Source organism: Myotis daubentonii, chromosome 14, assembly GCF_963259705.1.
Source record: "Myotis daubentonii chromosome 14, mMyoDau2.1, whole genome shotgun sequence".
NCBI classification, from domain to species: Eukaryota; Metazoa; Chordata; class Mammalia; order Chiroptera; family Vespertilionidae; genus Myotis; species Myotis daubentonii.
The window spans coordinates 23,303,628-23,326,274 of NC_081853.1; the positions used below are offsets into that span (position 1 = coordinate 23,303,628).

General features: G+C 39.3%; 2 protein-coding genes across 3 annotated transcripts in view; one reads left to right on the top strand and one right to left on the bottom strand.

Annotated features, from left to right (window-relative positions):
• Window positions 1-22,647, bottom strand: part of CIDEC (cell death inducing DFFA like effector c) — a 188,533-nt gene that overhangs the window by 118,237 nt on the left and 47,649 nt on the right. The window lies entirely within an intron of this gene.
• Window positions 1-22,647, top strand: part of FANCD2 (FA complementation group D2) — a 71,295-nt gene that overhangs the window by 26,983 nt on the left and 21,665 nt on the right. For both annotated transcript variants that reach the window (XM_059663506.1, XM_059663505.1), the window contains exons 12-28: window positions 547-647; window positions 1,023-1,131; window positions 1,357-1,392; window positions 2,833-2,976; window positions 5,260-5,394; window positions 7,025-7,156; window positions 8,681-8,791; window positions 11,635-11,744; window positions 14,961-15,021; window positions 15,647-15,766; window positions 16,374-16,447; window positions 16,739-16,885; window positions 17,377-17,477; window positions 18,121-18,236; window positions 19,310-19,418; window positions 19,933-20,043; window positions 20,525-20,637. In XM_059663506.1, coding sequence (XP_059519489.1) covers window positions 547-647; window positions 1,023-1,131; window positions 1,357-1,392; window positions 2,833-2,976; window positions 5,260-5,394; window positions 7,025-7,156; window positions 8,681-8,791; window positions 11,635-11,744; window positions 14,961-15,021; window positions 15,647-15,766; window positions 16,374-16,447; window positions 16,739-16,885; window positions 17,377-17,477; window positions 18,121-18,236; window positions 19,310-19,418; window positions 19,933-20,043; window positions 20,525-20,637 — 1,830 coding nt within the window. The remainder of the gene's footprint in view (window positions 1-546; window positions 648-1,022; window positions 1,132-1,356; window positions 1,393-2,832; window positions 2,977-5,259; window positions 5,395-7,024; window positions 7,157-8,680; window positions 8,792-11,634; window positions 11,745-14,960; window positions 15,022-15,646; window positions 15,767-16,373; window positions 16,448-16,738; window positions 16,886-17,376; window positions 17,478-18,120; window positions 18,237-19,309; window positions 19,419-19,932; window positions 20,044-20,524; window positions 20,638-22,647) is intronic.

The following is a 22,647-nucleotide window of genomic DNA, read 5'->3' on the forward strand; positions in this document are numbered from 1 at the left end:
CTCATTCCCCAGTAGGGAGCATGTAGGAGATAGCCGATCAGTGATTCTCTCTCATTGATGTTTCTTTCTTTCCCTTCCTCTCTGAAATCAATTCACACACACACACACACACACACACACACACACACACACACAGATATGTGTGTATATATATTGATATATATAAAAGACTAACCTAGATGAAGATAAATTATTTAAATTAGTAGGTTCTAATCGCTCTTTTCTGTACAAACTAATTTATAAAGCTCATGAATCCAGATAGTATGAAGGGGAGCTATTGACCAGATTTATTGCTCTATATAAGCTGCTACAGGATATATTTGCTATTTCAGTGTAATACCTCCAAGTTCTGGGATTTTAAAGGGTATGGCATACTATACTTGTATTAGCTATTTTCATCAACTCTTTTTCAAAATGTCTTGTCTAACATTTAATAATCCTACTTCCTCAGTCTTTCAGGACATTGTTACAGTTCCTTTGAGAGAGTGGACTGTGCCTGTCTGCTATGCACGAACAGAACACATAGATAATATTTATTTTCCGCAGGTAATTTCTGAGCTTCGGGAGAGGTTGGATGTGCAGCATTGTATTTTGCCACCATGGTTTCTGGCTTCCCAAAGCAAGATGAAAAATAAAGGCCAAACACGGTATAAGCTCATTGACTATTACCATCCTTTTTCTCACATAAGCAAGGAAAGTTTTCTGACATTTATCCTGAAGCCAGGACAGTAGATCTTAATATTTACAACTATAAAGAATGGCAGTAATATTATACTCATGGATTACTGTACATTTTCTCAAGTCAAAGTGTGTGTGTGTGTGTGTGTGTGTGTGTGTAGTGTGTGTGTGTGTGTGTATTCTCTTGGCTATTCATATCAATCCCAGATAGACTGCTGTACAAGTTTATTAGCCATTTACACATGAAGTTGTGATTTGTTCCAGGCTACTTGGCTAGTAAACAGGAACCCAGGTACCTCTCTGTTAAGTGGAAGAATGATTTTATTCCCTTTCTGCTTCTTTAGTTCTTCAGGAAACCAAGAAAACAGTGATGAGGACTGTGTTTTTCTTGTTTTTGACATAATAAAGTCAGCTGTTAGATATGAGAAAACCATTTCTGATGCTTGGATTAAGGTGAGTGAGCTCTTTGAAACTTTAAATAGTAAGGAAGAAATGGGTGGCAATTAGTGATAGATATATAAGTAAAGGTAAGTTGAAATAAAAGTCTTAAAAGTCATTCAGGAAGAAATGATAGATGATGGTTGCTTGGTTCTCAAATAAGAGAACAAGGCATGCTGAATAAAGTGAGAAGTATTATACTAACGTGTTGTAATATATTTGTGACCCTTGTTTTTCTAGGCAATTGAACACATTGCCCCAGAGTCTGAACATAAGGTAATGTTAACATACTATGAATTTTAAGTATTAAAATTAGTGAAATTGGCTAGTGTTTTTTTCCTTTTTTTCTTGCTTCCTCCAGTCATCCTTTCTATGCCTTCTCTAGCTGTTCTAATAAAAACAAGCTGTCTGGGGAAGATGATATGAGTGGGTGACTTGCCAGATGGTCTTCCCTGCTCATTTATTCTGGCAATAAACTAAGCCTAAAATATCCATAAGAGAAAATGTTAACATTCCAAATAAGCATAGTGAGTTGCAAAGAAGCCAAGTCCCTACTGCTGAGGAGTTGAAGACTAGAGTCACCTGGATCATCAGTCAGGTCCCTGTATCTGTCTGATTGTCTTCCCTCCCACCAAATAGAATTGTCAAGATAATGGCATCCCATGTTTTACTTCTCTTTATGTATGTAAATCTGACCAGAGTGAATCCATCCACTATAAAGGCAACGATACTGGATCTCTCTTAATTCTGGAAATGTCTTCTTCTGTCAAGAAGCCAGATGATTGAATTTCTTTTTAAAAAAAAATGTTTTTTTGTTGATTTTAGAGAGAGAGGAAGGTAGAGAGAGAGAGATAGAAACATTGATCAAAGAGAAACATTGATTGGCTGCCTCCTGCACTCTTCCTAACAGGGATCAAGCCCATAACCTGGACATGTGCCCTGATCGGGAATCAAACCATTGACCTTGTGGTACTGGAAGGATGCTCAACTGAGTGGAAGGGAAGGAGGAAGGGGAGAGAGAGTCTTATTTTTTTTAATTTTTTTTAAAAATATATTTTATTGATTTTTTACAGAGAGGAAGGGAGAGAGATAGTTAGAAACATCGATGAGAGAGAAACATCAATCAGCTGCCTCCTGCACATCTCCCACTGGGGATATGCCCGCAACCCAGGCACATGCCCTTGACCGGAATCGAACCCGGGACCCTTCAGTCCGCAGGCCGACGCTCTATCCACTGAGCCAAACCGGCTTCGGCAAGAGAGTCTTATTTTTAATAGCTGTATAATATTCTGAAAGTGCCTATCATAATTTATTTAACCTTTTTCATTTGACAGATATTTACAGTCCAACTTTTCACACAGTAATTTTTCTAATATTAATGAAAATATATACTGAAGTTGGCAAGTTGTTTGATCTTTTTTCTTTAAGAATTGTGAAGATATTTGAAGTTCTTTCTGTAATAATATCACTTTCACTTGTATTCCAATGTTTTCTTAAAATATACCAGTGGTTAATAGTTGTGGCACCTTTATTTCTCTGAAAAATATTTTGGGATTTGTGGAAATGTAGGTGATACTCCCATGGGTATGTTGAGCAAATGAGTGTCGTCATCATTCTGTGTTTTAATGAGGAAAAATTTAAAGTTGCTAATTCATTGTAGTAAATGTATTGACTTATTAAACTCTTTTCCTGTTGTTGCATATTTATTGACAATAGACTTTTGACCTGGTGATGCTTCTAATCATCTATAGCACCAACACTCAGGCAAAGAAGTACATTGAGAGGGTGCTAAGAAATAAGATTCGGTCAGGCTGCTTTCACAAAGATCTGCTGCAGAGTACATTCTATGTTCATTACTTGGTAAGTGTCAGAGAATCAGACAACATTATTGTGAAAGGTATAGAGAGGTCATTTTAACCTTTCCTACCCAGTGTGGGAATATTAACAACACCACCTTTGCTAGCTGTTGATATTTGACAGGGAGCTCAGTATATTTCAAAACCTAGTAGGATTATTACTTACCTTGATGGAGACATTATGATGTTAATAAAACCAACGTAAGATTGTTTTTTAACTTTTTAGTGAAAAGGTCACAAAAATGGTTTATGTTGAGCTTATTAGATGTAAACCCCAAATTCATTTTCATAGAAGGTATTTTAATTCTCATGTTTTAATTACGTACTTAATGTAACATGATTTTTAACCTAAAATGGAAGGCTTTACAGCTCCCATCTAATATTTCATCTTGTTAATTTCAGCCCATTATTCAAGCTGATTGAGACTTTCTTTTTTTTTTTTAAATATATTTTATTGATTTTTACAGAGAGGAAGGGAGAGGGATAGAGAGTTAGAAACATCGATGAGAGAGAAACATCGATCAGCTGCCTCCTGCACACCCCACAATGGGGATGTGCCCGCAACCAAGGTATATGCCCTTGACTGGAATCAAACCTGGGACCTTTCAGTCTGCAGGCTGACGCTCTATCCACTGAGCCAAACCAGTCAGGGCCGAGACTTTCAAATCTTAACTGTCTACCTCTGTGTTATCTGCAACTTGACGGACTTACCTTTTGTATCTGTTTTAAGTTGTTTTGTTTCTTTTGTTTTTAAGAATAGTTTATTGATTTTTAGAGAGAGAGGAAAGGAGAGAGAGAAATATCTATCTGAGAGCACAACATTGATTAGCTGCCTCTTGGACTCATTTTACCAGGAATCAAGCCTGCAACCTGGGCATGTGCCTTTGATCAGAAATCAAACCAGCAACCTGGTGGTGCACAGGATGTCACCCAATCTACTGAGCCACACTGGCCAGGGCCTAAGTAGTTTTTAAAAACCCGCAGCATACAGAACCAAAGAAATGCTAATAGAGACATAATCATGCATCTGTTGAACCATTACTATTTGACTATTCAACCCTGTGACCTTAGGTGATCATTCCTGTTGAAGTATAAACCATTCAAATTAGGATTTTATAAGCTAAGAATGATGTTTTCAGGTGAATATTTAGGATATTAAATGTATGCCTTCTTAGAACACTGGTAGCAGTACTTTGGGACTTGACTTAGGAACTAATGAAAATATATAGTTGAGCCTTAGATTTTATATTTAGAAATGGATTTAATGTTTGTATGTATATATATACATGGCCCGATGCACAAAGTTCGTGCAAGGGACTCGGCCCCCACTGCCATGGCTTCGTCCGGAAGGACTCTGGTCTAATTAGCATATTACACTTTTATTATTGTAGATACTTTTTTGTTCTCACCAAGGATATTTTTTCCATTAATTTTTAGAGAGAATAGAAGGGAGGGAGGAAGGGGGCTGGGGGGCGGGGGAGGAGAGAGAGAGAGAGAGAGAGAGAAACATTGATGTGAGAGAGACACATCGATTGGTTGCCTCCCACATGCACCCCAACCGGGCCGGAGATCGAACCTGCAATGCAGGGAATCGAACCCAAGACCCTTCAATGCACGGGCCAATGCTCTAACCACTGAGAACACCGGCCAGGGCAGTGTTTGTATTATTTTATCTTGCAGTTCTTTCTGTGCTTATTTCTGGCAATAATATATGTTTTGGGCTATAATTTTCCAGAAAGCAGAAACCATATATCATTTTTTACTGTATTTTTCTCAGTAAAGCAGTTTATTGCTTAATTAAGATTTTCTTTTTATTGTAATGATATTGGTAAAAAAAGGTGGACTTAGTAACTGTTTGTTTTACTCTGCATCCATTAATGCCTTCTTGGTAAGACAAGACTAGTTCTCGATCTTTCAAAGAAATCTATCTAATTAGTATTGAACCTTGTAGATTGATTTCAAATCATAACTAAAGCAGAGCAAGCCTAATATATCACTTGGGGGTTGTATAATTGAGTGAGGAAATTGGGACTTAAAAGATCTGGATTCTAGTCTCATATTGGGCAGACACAAACAGTGCTATTAGGTTGTAGTTTAACTTCTTTGAGCTTCAAAGCCAATTCTTATTTATATGCTGAATCTAGAATGATGAAGAATTATTCTGGGTAAAGTGAAGATTAAGGTTTCTTTATTTAACATGAGAGTTGACTGGGAGATATCTCACATTCCAAAATGGTTAGCTATTCTTGGTGCTAAAACTTTTTTCTCTCTTTTCTTCCCCCTCAAGGTTCTTAAGGATGTTTGTCCATCCATTCTATCGCTGGCTCAGAATTTGTTGCACTCCCTAGACCAGAGTATAATTTTATTTGGCAGTCTCTTATACAGATATGCATTTAAGTTTTTTGATACTTACTGCCAGCAGGTATGTTGAAATATTTATTTTGGAAAAGAGCAAACAGGGAAAAGGGAAGAAATGCTATTCCAAGTGACTTGCATGTGATCTGATGTTTATTGCTTGTTGATTGAAGGCAGTGAGGGAGAAAGAGCTCTGAACCGGGAGTTGGGAAAACTTAGTTCTAGTGATAGTCTCGGGAAAGGGAAGAGACTGGATTGGAGGATCAAACTCTGTGTTTTGAGCTCTAAAATTCTGAATCTAAAATGAAGATTCAGATCCAGTATGCTCCAAATGAACTGTAGTCAGGAAGCTTCACAGTACAGGAATTGTAGTCTTAAAATTTAGCTGCAAATAGTCAACTGCCAGTTGAGCCTGGAGTTTCCTAGGAAAAAAATGTGGCAAAATACCAATGAAGAAGAAAGGCTGAGGGCATAGCCCTATTCCCATGAACATGAGACACAAAATATAATAACACATATCCACTGAGGGAGGACTATACTTGTAGGAAGTGATTATGAAAAGAACAAAGTGTCTTATTTTGTATTTGTTATATATTCTATACCTATTATTAACAATGTTAAAACACATTTAAGTGGATCTCTTTAAAAAACGAAGAAAAAGTTTTAAAAACTTACACCAGCAATAGATTCAGTTGACATGAACTAGCTATTGCAATTGAGGAAGCCAGATGACTCTATATGGAGCAGCATTATAAAGAAAAGGGAGAATGGCATCTAAGACATTTTTTTTTGAACCATCTTATTTTAAAAACACTATCATGGCACATGTTGCTTGAAACATACAAGTTTAGCAGATAAAAACTTCCAAAATCTTTAGATCCTCGAAGGCCATCTTTTCAGTAAATTTCAAAAAGTTAAATACAATCACAGCATAAAGGGTAATATTTAACCCATATGAAAAAGAGAAAGACTATGCCACGGAGAAAAATCAGGAGGGTTTAGATTAGCAATTTTCAAACTTTTTCTCCGGCACTCCAAAAAATATGTTTTTTGCCAATCTGACAAAAACATAGGTATAATTTTTTCCCCCAAAATATATTTTCATTGATTTCAGAGAGGGAGAGAGAGGTAGAAACATCAATGATGAGAGAGATTCATTGATTGGCTGCCTCCTGTATGCCCACACTGGGGAATCGAGCCTGCAACTTGAGCATGTGCCCTGACCTGGAATCGAACCACAACTCCTGGTTCATAGGTTGATGCTCAACCACTGAGCCATACCGGCCAGGCAAAATAGGTATAATTTTGATTCATTCACACCAGATGGCTATTGTTTTGGTTGTTGTCATTTTTTATTTGACAATCTAAGGGAAAAGAGGTCAGTGTTCCTGACTAAGTAGTCAGGTATTGCATGTTTTTAAAAATTCTTATGGCACACCAGTTGAAAATTAATGGCTTAGATAATGTTCACTAGATAATTATGGGAAATGACTGGATGGTAGTGTAGTTAGATTTGGCATAATCTTAACCTCCTGAATCCAACATTAATGAAAACTAGATAATAAAATTAGACGCTGGGATAGGGTGGATTGAGATTTTGACCAAGTTGAGATTGGAAGCCCTCAGGCTTGAACCCCTTTAAGATGGCTCTTCCATATTTTTGCTTCATACTGTCCTGTTGACTCTTTTCTGTATAGGAAGTGATTGGTGCCCTCGTGACCCATATCTGCAGTGGGAATGAAGCCGAAGTTGATATTGCATTGGATGTTCTCCTAGAGCTGATAGTTGTAAACCTATCTGTTATGAGGCTGAATGCTGTCTTTGTGAAGGTATCTAGTCGCTTCATGGACATATATTGAATCATTTTTCTTTCTTGCAGATATTTGAGAAATAGCTGCTATCAGTTAGCAATAATTTATTTCATACTCTATTGACATTCTTGGTAGGAGGAGGTGAGGTGATGGAAAATAATACAAAAAAATAATTCATTTATGTATTTGTTCAGCAAATACTTTTTTATGATTATGTGATAGGCTCTATTTTCGGTCTGTGGATACAAAAGTCAGTCCTTGCCTTTGATGATAGAAAGTAAGACTTATAGTCATTACAAATACATGATGAATTCTCTAGTAAAGATACACCAGAACAGGAATAATTAATTTGACCTGGCAAGCTGGAGAAGTTTTCAAAGAGGAGATAACATTTGGGTGATTCTTGAAAGTTGGGAATTATTTGATAAGGGAAAGGAAGAAAGTGCATATAGGCACAGGGCAGTTTGAACAGAAGCAGGTTGGCACCCAAGTCTGTGGTGTGCCTGGGAGATGACAAGAAGATGAGCGTGCTTGGCAAAGAGGATATATGGTGAAAGGTGGTGGGAGGTGAGGCTTAGAAGACATAGGACAGGACCAGATTATGAATGGTCTCAAATCCCACGCTAAGAGTTTCAACTTTATCTTTTTTTATATATATATTTTATTGATTTCTGAGAGGAAGAGAGAGGGAGAGATAGAAACATCAGTGATGAGAAAGAATCATTGATCAGTTGACTCCTATATGCCCCACACTGGGGATTGAGCCCGAAACGTAGGCATGTGTCCTAATCAGGAATTCAACCGTGACCTGGTTCATAGATTGATGCTCCATCACTGAACCATGCTGGCCGGGCTCAACTTTATCTTACAGACAGTAGGAATCTATTCCAGGTTTGTATGAGGGAGCCAACATAATTAAGTCTGGACTTTGAAAGGTAACTGTGTAGGCTGTGTTATCCCCGTATTAGGGATGAGAATGCTGAGGTTTTACCCAAGGTCAAAAAGTAAATAATTCTGCTCTAGCCATTTTGGCTCAGTGGATAGAGCGTTATCCTATGGACAGAAGAGTCCAGGGTTCGATTCCTGTCAAGGGCACAGAGAAACACATTAATTGGTTTCCCAATATTTCTCTCTGTCTTTCCCTCCCTCTTCTACTCTCTCTAAAAATCAATGGAAAGATATCCTTGGGTGAGGATTAAAAAAAAAAAAAGTAAATAATTCCCTTGTGATTCTCCAGAAAGAATAATTTATGAAATAGAACCTGAGATGATACGGGAAAAAGGTCAGAGATATAACATTTGGCAGAATATTGTTTTCACTAAGAAAAAGGGAAGAATAGAAGAAAAATAGGGAGATTGAAGAGACATGTTATGATGACTAAGAATTTCTGCCCTTTTGGGGTCTTAGCTTAGCTTTAGAGAACCTGAGTTTTCGTGGAATAGATGTCTGCCTATCTGTATATGCTTCATATAAGGATTTAATTTTTTTTAAAGGAAAAAAATGTTAGTTCCTAACCGTATCATTTGCATTTTTTGGTCACAGGGCATTTTAGATTATCTGGATAAAATGTCCCCTCGGCAAATACGAAAACTCTTCTATCTTCTCAGCACGCTGGCATTTAGCCAACAGCTTGAAGGCAGCAGTCACATCCAGGTAAGGGGTAGTGTGTTGAGAAAGAATCTTAAACCTTTTTAATTGTAATTTACTGAAAGAAAGAAAAAAAAAATCCAGCCTGTGTTGTAGGCGAAATAGAGTACATAGTCATAGTCCCAGCATTTGTTTATTATTTTCTTACCACAAACATTAAGTGCTTACTGTGGAGCAAGCACTGAGATGTTAGGTGTATTAGACCTTCTGTGTGGAAATGGGTCTGTAATCAGCTAACTATGAAACTGAGTAAGAAAAGTAGTTTATATTCTGCGCTGAGTGCCTAGGGGGCACAGAGCATTCTGCATCATCTGAGCTTGTTTTCTTTTGTGAACACCATTCATTTAAAAAGCCAGGCAAAGGACTAAAATAAGAGATTAGTTTAGAACAGTGGTTCTCAACCTTCTGGCCCTTTAAATACAGTTCCTCATGTTGTGACCCAACCATAAAATTATTTTCGTTGCTACTTCATAATTGTAATGTTGCTACTGTTATGAATCGTAATGTAAATATCTGATATGCAGGATGGTCTTAAGCGACCCCTTGGAAAGGGTCATTTGACCGCCAAAGGGGTCGCGGCCCACAGGTTGAGAACCACTGGGTTAGAATCTTAACACATGGCTCTTTTGTATCTTTGGTGCCACCCTGTGGCAGTAATCCATACTAAATTATGAACAACCAACACCCTTTAAAAATTAAAAAAATAAATAAATTGGCTAGGTAATATGCACATGATACAAAATTCAAAAGGTATGGGAAGGTAGTGAAAAATAAGTCTCTCCTCTCAGTCCTCTAGACATCTAGTTCTCTAAAGACAATCACTGTTACTATTTTATAGCTTTCTGAGATGTTCTGAGCATTTACAAATTTCTATTTATCTATTATTCTACTCCTTACCCTCTTATTTTGCATCCTGAACATCTTTTTCATGTAGCAGTACAGTTTGGAGATAGCTTCATATCATTAATTTAGAGCTATGTCATTACTGTTTTAAATTGTGGTACATAACATAAATTTTATTATTTTAACCATATTTAAATATACAATTCAGTGGCATTAAGTACATTCACAATGTTGTACAGCAGTCACCACTACCTATATTCAGAATTTTTTCATCATCCAAAACAAATTCGGTACCTGTTAAGTGATAATCTTCCATTTCCCTTCTCCCTAGCCCCTGGTAATCTCTAATCTACTCTCTTTCTCTGAATTTACATATTAGGTACCTCATTTAAATAGAATCATACAATATTTGTCTTTCTGTGTTTGGTTTATTTCACTTAGCATAATATGCTCAAGGTTCATCTATGTTGAAGACTATATTAGAACTTTATTCCTTTTTATGGCTCGAATAAAAGTCCATTTTATGTGTATTAAGGTATATACCACATGTACTTTATCCACTCATTCATTCATGTACACTGGGCTTTTTCCATCTTTTGACTATTGTGAATAATGATACTAGGAATGTAAGAAAGAGTACAGGTCTCTCACTGAGTCCCTATTTTCAGTTCTTCTGTATATATACCTAGGAATAGATTTGCTGAGTCATATGGTGATTATGTTTAATGTTTTGAGAACCACCAAACTGTTTTCTACAGTAACTGTACCATTTTACATTCCTATGAATAGTTGAGGGTTTCCATTTATCTGCATCCTTACCAACACTTATTTTTTAATTTTTTAATTATAACCATTCTACTGGGTGTGAAGTAGTATCTTACTGTGGTTTTGATTTGCATTTCCCTAATGACTAATGGTGAACATCTATGTGCTTATTGGTCATTTGTATATCTTCTTTGGAAAAACATCTGTTCACATTCTTTGCTCAGTTTTTAAATGGGTGTGTTTTTATTTTTTTAATGTGTAATAATTCTTTATGTGTTATGCATATTAATTCCTTACTAGATATATGATTTACAAATGTTTTCTCCCATTCTGGGGGTTGTCTTTTCCCTTTTTTTGTTTTTGGTGAGTTTTTTTTTTTCAGAGAGAGAAAGGGAGAGGGAGGAAGGGATAGAAACATCAATGATGAAAAGAATCATCCCCTGCTGGGGATCAAGCTGGCAAACCGGGTATGTGCCCTGACTGGGAATTGAACCGGTTCATGGGTTGATGCTGAGCAGTACTGGCTGAGCCAATTTCATTTTTTGATTGTGAGTATACAGTTTTTTCAGCATCTTGAAAAGTCTATCCTTTCCCCATTGAATGGTCTTGGCACCATTTGTGGAAAATCAATTGACCATCTATGTGAATATGAAGGTTTGTTTCTGAATTCTTTCTATTCATTGGTCTATATGTGTGCCCTTATGTTAGTAGCACACTCTTTTGACTACTATAGCTTTGTAGAAATTTTGAAATTGGGAAGTGTGAGCCCCAAATTTGTTCTTTTTCAAGATTGTTTTGGCTGTTTGGGTTCCTTGAAATCCCCTTTGAATTTTAGTATGGGTTTTTCTATTTCTGCAAAAAATGCTATTGGGATTTTAATAAGGATCATGTTGAATGTGCATATCCTAACTATTTCTATTTCATAATTTTATTAGCTGAACAGTAAATAGCATTATGATAATTCACATATGCTTATTGAGCAACTATCCAACAGTAACAATAACTTATTATTGAATATCTACCATGTGCCAGGCACTGTTCTAGGAAATTTCATAATTTGTCTCTGATCCTTTTATAGATGAAAAATATTGAGACTCAGAGAGATGAAATGACTTGCCAAAGGCCACACAGTTAATGACTGATAGAACCCTTGTTATTCTAGTTTCTTTGCCCCTGATATCTGTAGGTTCTTTTGCTATACCATTCCTCTTTTTCTTTTCTGTATCATTGTCTCCTTGTAGGATGACATGCATCTGGTGATAAGGAAGCAGCTGTCTAGCACCATATTCAAGTACAAACTCATTGGTATTGTTGGTGCTATCACCATGGCTGGCATCATGGCATTAGACAGGTATGCATGGAAATTGGTCAGTTAACCAAGTTGCTGCCTTACAGAATAAAGTATTACATTGTGTAGACATCATTGTAACAGCAGATATTAAAACCACTAGAGGCCAGGGCATGAAATTTGTGCACTGGTAGGGTCACTAGCAGCTGCCAGCCGCCAGCTGGGGCGTCCCTCCCTTCCCCTGGCTGGCCCGCCCCATGGTCGAACTTCTGGAAAAACTCCGGTTGAGGGGACAGTTTGTATACTATGCTTTTATTATATAGGATAATAAGAAAAGTGAGCAAATGTTAGTTGCCACTTTTCCACGTTAACGTCCAATTTTTTACACATATATATGTAAATTGACCGTACCTTTGCTATGCCTTAAGCCATGCCCACCAGCCAATCAGAGTGACTATATGCAAATTAACCCAACCAAGATGGCGGCCAGCAGCCACGGAGCTGGAGCAGGCAGGAGGCTTGGTTGCCCCAGTGATGGAGGAAGCCAAGCTTCCCGCCTGCCACGGCCAGCTCTGAGTTCCACTCAAGGCAGCAAAGTTTCAATTATAGAAGATAAATAAACCCCGGATACCTGCTTTCAGCCGGCCGTGGACATGGAGCTGGAGCGAGCAGGAGCTTGGGTTGCCCCTGGCAATGGAGGAAGCCAAGCTTCCCGCCTGCCCTGGCTAGTTCTGAGTTGTAGCCTTATTATAGAAGGTAAATAAATCCCAGAATAAAAAGAAAAAAAGGAGAGGCTGGGAGCTTCCGTCGCTGAGGGGCTTGGCCAGCCTGAAAACGGCCCTCAACCCCTCACCCAGGCTGGCCAAACCTCCATGGGGTGAGGGTCCCCACTTGGGGGGCCTTGACCAGCCTGCAAACAGCCATCAATCCCTTACCCAGTCTGGCCAGGCATCTAAGGGGGGACCCCCACCCTGAAGGGGGTGTGACCAGCCTGCAAACACCCATCAGCCCCTCACCCAGGCTGGCCTGGCACCCCAGCAGGACCCCCACCCTGATCCGGGACACCCTTCAGAGCAAACCAGCCGGCCGCCACCCATGCACCAGGCCTCTGTCCTATATAATGAAAGGGTAATATGCAAACTGACCCTAACAGCAGAATGACTGGGAATCACTGGTCACTATGACACACTGACCACCAGGGGCAGACGCTCAGTGCAGGAGCTCAATGCAGGAGCTGTCCCCTGGTGGTCAGTGCGCTCCCACAGGGGGAGCTCCGCTCATCCACAAGCCAGGCTGATGGCTGCCAGCACAGCAGTGATGGCAGGAGCCTCTCCCGCCTCCTCAGCAGCACTAAGGATGTCCAACTGCAGCTTAGGTCTTCTCCCTGCTGGTAAGTGGACATCCCCCGAGGGCTGCCGGGCTGCCAGAGGGATGTCTGACTGCCAGCTTGGGTCTGATCCCCCAGGGAACGGGCCTAAGCCAGCAGGTGGACATCCCCTGAGGGGTCCCAGACTGCAAGAGGGCATAGGCTGGGCTGAGGGAACCCCCCGAGTGCAAAAATTTTTGTGCACTGGGCCTCTAGTGTGTGTGTGTGTGTGTGTGTGTGTGTGTGTGTGTGTGTGTATTGTTTTTTTATTTATTTCAGAGAGGAAGGGAGAGGAGAGAGAGATAGAAACATCAATGATGAGAAATCATTGATTGGCTGCCTCCTGCACACCCCTCACTGGGGATCAAGCCTGCAACCCAGGCATGTGCCCTTGACCAGAATTGAACCCTTGACCCCTTCAGTCTACAGGCCAACACTCTATCCACTGAGCCAAACCAGCTAGGGCATTCCCTTCCAATCTTGACTGTATATGCCACATATAATTTTTACAGAATTGTGATCATAGTCATTGCAATCTGATGGTTAAAAACTAGGGATTGCCAAGAAATAAAGTTCTAGAAATGTTTCTACAAAAGGGAAATCCTGATTCTCCTGGGATGCATTTTTCTGTATCTGCTCTGTCTGGACACTAGACAATATAGGTTTCTTCATTGCTGTTATTCTTGTCTGAGACATGATGTTTAACACAAAGTCTTTCTATAGGTGCCTCCTTCCCCCCTGCACTTTGATGCCACAATTGTAAGCATCTAAAGGAACATTTGATTTGGGGCTTGATAAGATATTGCCACTGCAAAATGACATTGGAGTTCAGTTCGTGATCCCTGGAAATGATTTGTCAGGAATTCCTGAGACCTCAAAAGACATCCTTAGAATCAGCATTAGTAATTTGTAGAGGCTGAATAGTGTACTGGTTCATTTTCCAGAGCTATACTGTTTGCCTGGGGTCGAATACTAGCTCTATTTTTTATTAGCTGAATAATCTTAGGCAAGTTACATTACCTCTCTGTGCTTTTGTATTCTCATATCTGTGAAATAAAGATAATAGTATTTACTTTCTAGAGTTGTTGAGAACATTAAATGGTTAGAATAATGCTTAGTGCTCACTTTATGATTATTACTAGTTTTAGTGTGCCCTTAAAAGAAAAATCTAAGCCTGGCCGATGTTGCTTAGTGGTTGAGCATAGATCCATGAATCTGGAGGTCACAGTTCAATTCCTAGTCATGGCACATGTCCGGGTTGTAGGCTTGATCCCCAGTAGGGGCGTACAGGAGGCAGTCGATCAATGATTCTCTCTCATCATTGATCTTTCTTTCTTCCTTTCTTTCAAATATATTTTTATTGACTTCAGGGAGGAAGGGAGAGGGAGAAAGAGAGAAACATTTTGGAGAGATCAATAAACACACACCTCTGCCTTCCTCCAATTTAGCTCATTCTGCTGTGCACCTCTCTCCAAAATCAATAAAAACATTTTTTTAAAAATCTAAGATAGCCATTGTTTGTTCTAATCCACATTTTGTGTGACCTAAATAAATACTGCTCTGTCCCTTTTTGCACTTTTTTTTGTTTGTTAATCCTCACTTGAGGATATTTTTTCATTGATTTTTAGAGTGTGTAGAAGGAAGGGGAGAGACAGAGAGAGAGAAACATAAATGTGAGAGACACATTGATTCGTTGCCTCCCACATGTACCCCGACCAGGGGCAAGGGGATTGAGCCTGCAACCTGGGACCCTTCAATCCTCAAGCCAACACTCTATCCATTGAGCCAGGCCGGCTAGGGCCCTTCATGTATTTTTGTCATTACTCTCATCTCAGGTAAGGTGAGATTCTTAAACTTAATTGCCGGTTATTACAAAATATTACAAAAGTGAAGCTAAAATTTCTTCTTTTTAGAAGTAGATTTTCAAGTTTGATCCAAGGGAAAGCAGATCTGAGCAATGAACAGTACACACAGGTAAGTTATTGTAATGTAATTGGATATGTTTATGAGAAATTGAGGAATTGATTCTGGTTACTATCAGTTTATCAGAAAGTGTGCTGGTTTTTTCAATATATGTTTTTCAGAACTCAAAGAGATTTGTACCACTCTTGTGGCACTTAGAATCTACTGGCTTGCGTTGCATTTATTTCTGCATCTGTCTAATCTCCCTAATTAAATCGGGAATTCCCTGAGAGCAATAAAGATGGGCCGTGTTTGAAGAATGACAGATTGATCAGAGCATAGTCAATGTGTAATTGGAGAGTTGGAGAGAAAGCTATATTGGAGATAGTAAAAAAGGCTTTAAATGTGAATCAAAACATTTTAATTTTTTTCTCAGAGATAGTCCTTAAGGGTTTCTTAGCCTAGAAATGGCATAATCCAAGCTTTGCTTTAGAAAAACAAATGGCTATGTGGATTGGAAAAGAGGTGAGATTAGACAAAGACAGACTGGTTCAGATGCTCAGGAAAACCTGAGGTGAGAGGTAATAAGCACTTTGCCAGTGAAATTGGAAAGGGAAAAAACTAAGTGGGGTGAATGGTTTTAGGGAAGCAGTGGCAGCTCAAGGGCTGAACCATTCTTTGTCTTCGGATGCTCCAGGTGACCTCCTTGTTGCAGTTGGTTCATTCCTGCAGTAAGCAGTCTCCTCAGGCCTCTGTACTGTACTATGATGAATTTGCCAACATGATTCAAATAGTAAAGCTGGCTCCAAAAGTCCTGGTAAGGCCAAGTATCTTTTTCTTTTTCCTTTTTTTAATATATTTTTATTGATTTCAGAGAGGAAGGGAGAGGGAGAGAGAGATGGAAACATTAATGCTAGAGAGAACCATTGATGGGCTGCCCTCTGCACACCCCCTGCTGGGGATCGAGCCCACAACCTGGATATGTGCCCTTGACTGGAATCAACCAGGGACCCTTCAGTCCGAAGGCGGGCGCTTTATCCACTGAGCCAAACTGGCGAGGGCCCAGGTATCTTTTCTTAAAGCAACAAAGCATGAGTGCTGCTTTACTGCACGTTCTTCAATCGCTCTCTGTGAGCTCTAAGTGGGAAGGCTGTTCTGACCCCCTGCCCCAGACCTCTCCTCTGAGGCCTTCTTCACGTAGTAGCAAGCATGAGGTGTTGGTAGTGTTGATGTTGTTGGTAGTTGCCAGGCAGTGTGTTAAGCACTTTTCATGCATTATGTCTTTTCAACTTCATAATAATGAAGTATTGTTATTTCCTTTTTAGAAATGAGGAAATTGAGGCTTAGCAAGGTCAATAGTTTATCTAGGGCTCCACTGTCCGTACACCATGGGCTACACAGCCTCTTTGTTTTGTTTCCCGAAGGAATGGGTTGGGCAGACCATCTTTAATGATTTTCAAGATGCCTTTGTGGTTGACTTGTGTGCTGTTCCAAAAGGGTAAGTACCATTTACTCCCTGATTTGATTATACTGGTGAATAAATTATGTCAGTAGCTAGTACAGATATCAGAATGCCCTTGACCTCAGCCAAATCTAGCCTATTCCCATAACTTCTTTCATCCCAAGCCCAGCACCCCTGGCTCCAGAATTGCAAAATGTTTCCCTACTTTATCCTTTATCCTGTTTCTCATTTCTCCTCATAATAGGGAGATTGATTTGTTCTAGTGGTTTCCCCTATAGACTTGTGTACCCTTGAATTGAGGCATCAGATTCTGGTTTCTCTCCACAGTAACTATCCATTTCCTGTGAAAGCTCTCTATGGACTAGAAGAATACAATAGTCAAGATGGGATCGCTATCAACCTCCTGCCACTCCTGTTCTCTCAGGACTTTGCAGAAGATGAGGGTAGAAGGACTTCACAGGAATCAGACCACAAGTCAGTACACTTTCTTTCCTAAAACCTCTGCTGATGTTTTGAATGTTCACAGGAATTCCACAGTTCTTGCAATCTGTGGGGAACTTAATTGAAAGGGTTTCTCCAAAGACAGGTAATATTTGGATGGATTAGCAGAATCTTTGTTTTCCTCTTGGACCTTTTAGTTGGAATTTGCATTGCCTCATGACAGCCAGCAGGTTTCTGTGAGGCTATTTTTGTTTCTCTTTCCCTCCCAGGGACATAATTGTCTACCTCTGCTATTTTCGCTCCCTCCTTCCTAACACATGTCATTCATTCTACTCACCTCTGCCTTCCTCCAATTCGGCTCATTATGTATCTGTTGTGCATCCATTAAGTTCCTTGTCATATGTTCTTAAAAGTAGTTATTTTGGGAAAAATTTCTTTTATTATAAGTTTGGGCTCCCCATAAATGTGAACTAATATTAATATGCCTGTAAAGTCTGATATGGAAATGGATTTTTCCTTCCCAGGTTGGTCTCTCCATTGTGCCTCGCTCCCTATTTCCGGTTACTGAGACTTTGTGTGGAGAAACAACATAATGGAAACTTGGAGGAGATTGATGGTTTGTTAGGTATAGCACAAAGTTACCAACCTGTCCTCTTTGTGACCTTTCTTTGGTAAACTTAGGGAAGGGGCAGACCAGTATATGGTGTTTGGGGGAGGAATTCTCTTTCTTTTTCTTTTTTTTAAAAAATATATTTGATTTTTTACAGAGAGGAAAGGAGGGGGATAGAGTTAGAAACATCGATGAGAGAGAAACATCGATCAGCTGCCTCCTGCACACCTCCTATTGGGGATGTGCCTGCAACCAAGGTACATGCCCTTGACCAGAATCGAACCTGGGACTTTTCAGTCTGCAGGCCGACGCTCCATCCACTGAGCCACACTGGTTAGGGCGAATTTTCTAACTTCGCAGAATAGTATAGCAGTAATAATAGAGTTCCAAAGACAAAATAATACATATCAGACTCTCAACATGTTAACAATCAATTGTTATCATAGTTTCATATTACTTTCTGGTCTTTGCTTCTATAGTTGTTGCTAATACTTCTTTATTATATTTGTTGACTGCTGCTAATATGGAAGTATTTGGGGACTTGATCTTCACATACAAGTTAAATGGGGAACTACACAGAAGGAGAGTTAGCTTTAGGGGCAGCATCCAGGTTCTGTTGACTTGAACCAAAGGGAGTAAAAAGTCTCTTTTCTTTCAGATTGTCCTATATTGCTCACTGACCTGGAGCCTGGAGAGAGGCTGGAATCCATGTCTGATAAAGAACGTTCATTCATATGTTCACTCATATGTCTTACTCTCAATTGGTTCCGAGAGGTGAGCAGAGTTTTTAGAACAGTTCACCTATTATCTGTAGTTAGTTTCAAAAGGAAACTATTTTCTTGATTCCCACAAGATGCCCTAAAAAGTCTACCAGGCACTAACCTCAATGTATTTCTTTCACTGTGTGTATCTCTCCCCACCCCCACCCACACCCCCAATTATATGTATCTTCTTTTTTTTTTTTTAATTAATTTATTTTTTTTTATATGTATCTTCTGATGCAGCCAAATGAAAATACTAGAATTCACTTAATGTTGCCTATGCTTTACTACCTCCAACCCTTTCTCATAGTATTTTTACTTCTGCCTGGAATAATGTCATCTTCTTCACTGTGAAAAAATACTGTTTATCCTTGGTTAAGTACACACCTAATGTTTCAAATCAGTGAGATCAATTGAATGAGTTTCCCCATTCTTTTAGAACATATTTGTGCTTAATGAAATGCACAATAATATGAAATATAAGGAAAGTGAAATGATGAAAATCATGGTATCATTTTATATCTACATCTCATTCTCATGCATAATATCTCTGAGAAAGTTTATTTATTTGAATTATCTCTTCTTATCCTCACAATTTTATTATGACATAGGCAACAATGAGTATTATCCTCTTTTAATACATATGGAATTGTGGGTACAGAGAATTTGGTCATTAAAATTTATCAAGCACTCTACCATGCCAAATGCTGGACTCATTTAATGCATATAACAACTGTATTCCTATCTTATAGTTGAAGAAATAAAAGCTCAGAAAGGTTAAAGATTTGGCCAGAGTCACACAACTAGTAAGTAGTGGAATAAGACTTGTTTCACCAAAGTGTATGCTCTCTAGCCACTGTGCTATTCTGCCTTGTCATTTAACTTGTAATAAATAGAACTAGGATTAAGAGTCAGGTCTTATGAATTGGCCCAGGGCTTTTTCCCTCTACAGCATTTTGTTGAGAGTACTTTTTACATACAGACTAAACTTACAGATCCTGCCGCTGAATGTCATCTTAGCTCTGGATGAACAAGTTTAAAATCTGAACAGTTCAAAGTATGAGAATAAAATTTTTACCTTTGCAGGTTGTAAATGCCTTTTGCCGGCAAATGTCACCTGAGATGAAGGGAAAGGTGCTCACCCGGTTAAAGAACATTGTAGAGCTACAGGGAATCCTGGAAAAATACTTGGCAGGTAAGGGAAATATCCTGGTAACCCTACTTGGAGAGCAGTGAAGAGATAAAGAAGTTAGCTTTTAAGCCAGGCTCAATGATAGCAATGAGTGTGTCCATTTTTCCTTCCATCATTATCGCCAAGAGCTCTTCCTGCTTAAAAAAATATAAAACATTGGTTAGGTTACTTTGCTTCTTTGGAGGTCAACTAGTAAGTTGCAGTGCCCTTTGACTTCCTAAACATAGTTATGAACCAGGAGTAGAGCTGAAAGTTCATAATACCTCTGACCATTAAGTAAACTTGTCTTTTTAAAGTGTTAGCTTGGTTCTGTGGGGAAAACATGGAGCTTTCTAAGTTATCTATGGCCATTTTCCTATGCCAAAACAGCCAGATGATTTGAATGCGTCTTGTAGGAAGTTGGCCATGCTTGGTAGTTCTAGAAACTAGATTTTAGCCAATTGGGTAATTAGCATTCCCAGTCTAACAGTGGTATATGGTTGTTATATATTGAGTTTCTGCCTGCTGTCTATTTCAGTCACCCCAGACTGTAGTCCTCCCCTTGCAGCCTTTGACTTGGAAACTTCAGCTGTAACACCTCATGCCAGCACTGTATTTTCAGCAAAAATAAAAAAACAAGGAATTACAGGTAAGTTCTTACATCTTATTGTCTCTGTATGAGTCACATTGAATTGACCTAAGAGGTTATATGCATTAAGGCATCAGTATTGGAGAGATTATTTAATTGAATCCTTTCTTTAGCATTTATAATGAACTATAGTGTGGGGTTAGACAATTACCTCCTCTGACCCAGCTGGTGTGGCTTAGTGGTTGAGCATTGACCTATGAACCAGGTGGTCACGGTTCAATTCCTGATCCTGGCACATGCCAGCATTGTGGGCTCAATCCCTAGTGTGGGACCTGCAGGAGGCAGTCGATCAATGATTCTTTCTTGTCATTGATGTTTCTATCTATCTCTCCCTCTCCCTTTCTCTTTGAAATCAGTGTTCTTTAAAATTTACCTCCTATGCGGCTAAGGAGTCTTTAGCAGGTTGTTTGCTAAAGGCAGTGATATTTAGTAAACATGATTATTGATTCCTTGACTCACTTTTCTCTTTTTGAAACATAAGGAAGAAGGAATCGAAAAGCAGGTGGGAACAAAACATCCTCCCATGACATGACTTCAAAGGAGGATGGTTCAGAATGCGACCCTACACCATCTAATAGAGGCCAGCTGGAAAAGGTATTGGAATGATGCATATCCATGAAGGTGTGTGACTGCCCAGTGAGATTAACAGAGGGCCAGCTTTATTGTCTGAATTTCACAGAGAAATGTTAGGGAAAGGAGAGGCAAACAAGCTTCTGTAGGCCTTACAGTGTTCGTCAGTAGCAGAGTTCACCTTAGACTCCAAGTTCTTACCACTATCACCTTGTTTTTCTAATTATTTTCTTGAATATTTTATTTCATTTTTTGCATCCTAGCAGTATTTTGAATTCTTCCTTGTAATTATCAGCTTCTGTCTGTAGGCGTGGTTGTAAATATACTCCTTTTAGCTTCTTTCCCCTTTTCAATCCCAGATTGTCAACTTCTTGATAAATTGAGATAACATGAAATACTTGTACAGTTTCTGGTACTTAATAAACAGTAGTTCCCTTTTCCTATAACTCTACCACTCACAAAGTGGATTTCATGTGTTTGTGATATTGCCTGAACCACATGGATCCTAATTATTTCTGTTTCTTAGCTACTGTTTATTGAGTATTACACTTGATCTTAGCCAAAAGCTGAGAAGCCATGTTTATTAAGTATTTATTATGTATAATTGATTCCTCTAATCCTGCTAAAAATTCAAGATTAGGCCTAGTCGGCTAGGCTGATTGGCTGAGCATCGACTTAAGAACCAGGTTTCGGGCCGAAACCGGTTTGGCTCAGTGGATAGAGCGTTGGCCTGCGGACTGAGGGGTCCCAGGTTCGATTCCGGTCAAGGGCATGTACCTGGGTTGTGGGCACATCCCCAGTGGGAGATGTGCAGGAGGCGGCTGATTGATGTTTCTCTCCCATCGATGTTTCTAACTTTCTATCTCTCTCCCTTCCTCTCTGTAAAAAATCAATAAAATATATTAAAAAAAAAAAAAAAGAACCAGGTTTCGGGTTTGATTCCTATTGTGGGGCATGCAAGAAGCAGCCGACCAATGATTCTCTCTCGTCATTGATGCTTCTATCTCTCTTTCTCCCTCTCCCTTCCTCTCTGAAATAAGTAAAAATATATTTTTAAAAAATCCAAGGTTAGAAAAAAATCCAAGGTTAGTAATCATATTCAAATTTAATACATGAGGAAACTAAGACCCAGATAGGGTAAGCGACTTAGCCAAGGTCACATGGTTGATAGGTGCTTGCTCAAGGGCTTGAAGTAAAATCTTGTTTTAAAAAATTTAATTTAGACCTAGCTGGTTTGGCTCAGTGGATAGAGTGTCAGCCTGTGGACTAAAGGGTCCCAGGTTCAATTCTAGTCGAGGGCACATGCCCGGGTTGTGGGCTTGATCCCCAGTGCAGGGGGGAGGGCGTGCAAGAGGCCAATCAGTGATTCTCTCACATCATTGATGTTTCTATCTCCCTCTTCCTTCCTCTCTGAATTCAATAAAAATATATTTAAAAAATTTTTTCTTAATTTAGCCCCGTTGGTGTTGCTCAGTCGTTGAGCAGCAACCCATGTATTAAGAGGTCACCAGTTCTATCCCCCAGTCAGGGCATATGCCCTGGTTTCAGGCTTGATCCTGAGCAGGGGGCATGCAGGAAGCAGCCAATTGAACAACATAGATGTTTCTATCTCTCGCTCTCTCCCTAACATTAATTAAAACATCTTTTTAAAAATTAATTTATGGCACCCATATGTTCATAGCAGCACAATTCACCATAGCTAAGATCTGGAAACAGCCTAAGTGCCCATCAGTAGATGAATGGATTAGAAAACTGTGGTACATCTACACGATGGAATACTATGCTGCTGTAAAAAAGCAGGAACTCTTACCATTTGCAAACGGCATGGATGGAACTGGAGAGCATTATGCTAAGTGAAATAAGCCAGTCAATGAAGGAAAAATACCACATGATCTCACTCATTCATGGTAATAAAGACCATTATAAACTTATGAACAATAATAGATACAGAGGCAGAGCTGCTTCAAACTGATTGTCAAACTGCAACGGGAAGTCCAGGAAGGGTTGGGGGGCAGGAGGGAGGGGGATAAGAGA